The 3,287-nt window shown below is 49.0% G+C and overlaps 1 protein-coding gene across 1 annotated transcript; it reads right to left on the reverse strand.

Moving 5' to 3' along the window:
• Positions 1-1,466: 1,466 nt before the first annotated feature.
• On the reverse strand, positions 1,467-3,065 carry LOC149024435 (uncharacterized). Its single transcript, XM_089143480.1, has 2 exons — positions 2,861-3,065; positions 1,467-2,191 (listed from the first exon to the last, which is right to left on the reverse strand). The coding sequence occupies exons 1-2, from the start codon at positions 3,063-3,065 to the stop codon at positions 1,467-1,469; spliced, it is 930 nt and encodes a 309-aa protein (XP_088999606.1).
• Between the last annotated feature and the right edge of the window lie 222 nt (positions 3,066-3,287).

The raw sequence follows: 3,287 nt of genomic DNA on the forward strand, positions 1-3,287 counted from the left end.
GATTTGCCTTTGAAAAATTCTATTGACAGCTCTCTGATAAGTTGCCCCTGCATTTTTCAAGCCGAACGGCATTACTCCGGTAGTAATAACTCTCCCGATCAGTCATAAAGGAAGTGTGTTTCTCGTCCTCCCGACTCATCAAGATCTGGTTATATCTCGAGTATGCGTCCATGAAACTAAGGACTTCGTGACCAGCAGTGGCATCGATCAGAAGATCAATCCTCGGGAGAGGGTAGCAATCCTTAGGGCAGGCTTTGTTCAAGTCAGTGTAGTCGGTACACATTCTCCATTTCCCGTTTGCTTTCTTAACCATGACTACATTGGCCAGCCAGGTCGGGCATTCGATTGGTTCTATGAAACCCGACCTCTCTAATTTGTCAACCTCGACCCTGATTGCCTCGTGCTTTTCAATCGCAAAATTTCTTCGTCTTTGGATGACCGGGGTTGCATCCTTCCGTATCCAGAGCTTGTGCTCTGCTACCCGCCTGTCTATCCCGGGCATATCATTTGCCGACCATGCAAAGATATCCGCATTATCACACAAGAACCGGGTAAGTTCTTCCTTGAAATCTTCCGGTTGTTCTAAGCCAATAAACGTTCCTCGGTCAGGAAAGAGATTGACTAAGTTGGATCCTTTCCAGCTTCTCCACGGGTTCTGCCCGTTGCATGCTTTCCTCATCACGATCGTCCCGAACCTCGACGTTCATGGCTGTTCCCGAACTTTCTGGCTTACGCTTTTCCTTCAAGTAGTTTGTATAACATTGGCGGGAAGCCGATTGATCTGAGCAACATTCCCCGACTCCTGATTCGGTCGGGAACTTTAACTTCATATGTCTGGGAGACACCACTGCTTCAAGTGCATTCAATGTTGGTCGTCCCAGAATGACATTATATGCCGACAGCTCCCCGACCACCATGAAGTTCACCCTAACCAAAGTATCTCGAGGTGACTTTCCAACTTTGAGATCCAGATGGATCGTTCCTTCCGCCACTGTGGATGATCCTGCGAAACCATATAGTGGCGTTGATGATGGTGTCAACAAATCATCAGCCAACTTCAATCTTCTGAAGGCATCATACGAGATGAGATCGACAGAGGATCCTGTGTCCACCAGAACTCGGTGAACCTCCCGGTTTGCTATTTTGACTTTGATGATAATCGCGTCATCATGTGGTGACGTGACACCATCTAAGTCCGCGTCCGTAAAAGTTATTGGCTCGGGACATGCCGGATTTTGCCTTTTCTTAGGCAAATGAACAGCCCCTACGAACCGAGCCTTTTGCTTTGCCTTTCTGATTGATTCCACAGTTGGTCCCCCCATAATCACGTACACAGGTGTTTCTTCCCGATCCGCCTTCTCCTTTCCCTTGTCCGCTTTTTTGACAAGCTCTTTTGGACTTGGGGATCGGCCTCTTTTCTTTGGCGCGGGTGAGTACGCTCGGCTCTTCCCCGATTGCTTTACATACTAACCCAACTTTCCTTGCTGAATCAATTTTTCTATTTCAAACTTCAGATTCCGACAGGCATCCGTATGATGGCCGTAATCCTGGTGGAATCGGCAATATTTCGTCATATCCCGATCTTCTGGAGGTGCACGTATCTTCCCGGGCCATTTCAACTCCTTTTTATCCCGAATATTCATCAGAATTTCTGACGGCTTCGAGTTTAGAGGAGTATAGTTCACTTGTTCACGCTTCCAGTTACTTTTTGACCTCTGATGCTTGTCACTTGGGGATGGTTTATCCACGTCCCGATCTGATCTTCTGTCCCGATCTGCTTTGACTCGAGCATTTATCACTTCATAAACACTGGCTTGCTTTTGGCACCTGCGTAACAGCATCCCGTACGTTCTTGGCTTATCCGTCAGCAAGACTTCCAGAAGCCTTTGGTGGGTAATGCCACTCCAAAGCGCACTATATGCAACTTGATCATCAAGTTCCTCGATCTCGATGGCAACTTCGTCGAATCTTTTCAGATAATCCCGAATGGACTCATTTCGTCCTTGTCGTATGCCAAAGAGACTGTCGGACGTCTTTTTACTCCCGATTGCGCTGCGGAATCGGGCTATGAATTTCTGGGCCAACTCCCGGAAATTATTTATTGATGCTGGTCGTAGACTACTAAACCATTTAATAGCCGGGCCCTTGAGTGACGCTGGAAAAGTTCTGCAGAGCAATTCATCCTCCCGACCTAGCACAATCATTACTGATTTAAAGTAGCTGATATGCTCCTTTGGATTTGTTTTCCCTTCAAAAGGGGTGAAGGTCGGCATGATGAAATTTCTAGGGAGAGGCATGTTCATGATTTCATCCGAGAACGGCTCCCGATCTACTACGTCAAGATCTTCGTCATGATCCCGGTCTTCCAGCTTTCGTTCGACCTCGGCCACTCGCCTTCGCAGCCGGTTTTGCCTTGTTCCATCTTCATCGGACTCGACACGCTCCCCCCTCGACCGAGGGGTCGTAGTCTCCTTCCTTTGGGATGGTGCCCGAGAGGTCGAAATTCTCGACCTTGAAGGTTGGGGTTGGCTTTCCCCTTCTTCCTCCTTATCCACGATCTCATCGACCTCTTCCCGACGATCCCTGGGGGGCAAGGATCCTGTTTTAGGCGGCAACGAAATACGCTCTAAAGCACTGATCCTTGTCCCATTGGGCGTGGTTTGGCGCTTGCTACGATCGGGTTGTATTTCCCTTTGTTCCCGAGTATTTTTTGTTCTCGGGATGCGCCTTGGATGTCGGGCTCCTCGTACCATCCTGAAGGCTTTCATTAACCTTCCGGACTGGGTATTACGCCTTGGTCCTTGTTCGACCCCAATTTGATGGACCAAACCGCGTAATACCCCTTGCATTTCGAGCATACCTTTGCGTATCTCGTCCATATCTGCCATAATGGCCTGGTCCCGGGGACCTCGCGATGTTCCTTCTTCATTTGGATCGTCCAGAACCATGTTGTCTGGAAGTACCTCTTGTTCCTCGTGAACCGATGGATTAATCATTTCTTCGGGAATTACTCGATCATCCCCTGTACTTTCTTGTCGGGAACGTCCGTTAGTTCGTCGCACCATGACTTCCAAGCTTTGTCGTTCCCACAGACGGCGCCAAACTGATGCGGATCACTTATGCTTCTGGATCCGGCTGAGTCACCTCTCGTATCCGGGACGGTGAGTCCTGCAAAAAAGGGTTAGATGCGGGCCGGCTTGTGCGCCGGGCAACCGCCTCCGATGATGAAGTCAGAATACGAAGAGCGAGAGGTCTCGTGTTAAAGCTACACAAGAATAGACTCAGAG

Source organism: Hakea prostrata, chromosome 2 (assembly GCF_041222555.1).
Source record: "Hakea prostrata isolate BN-2017 chromosome 2, UWA_Hpros_2, whole genome shotgun sequence".
NCBI classification, from domain to species: Eukaryota; Viridiplantae; Streptophyta; class Magnoliopsida; order Proteales; family Proteaceae; genus Hakea; species Hakea prostrata.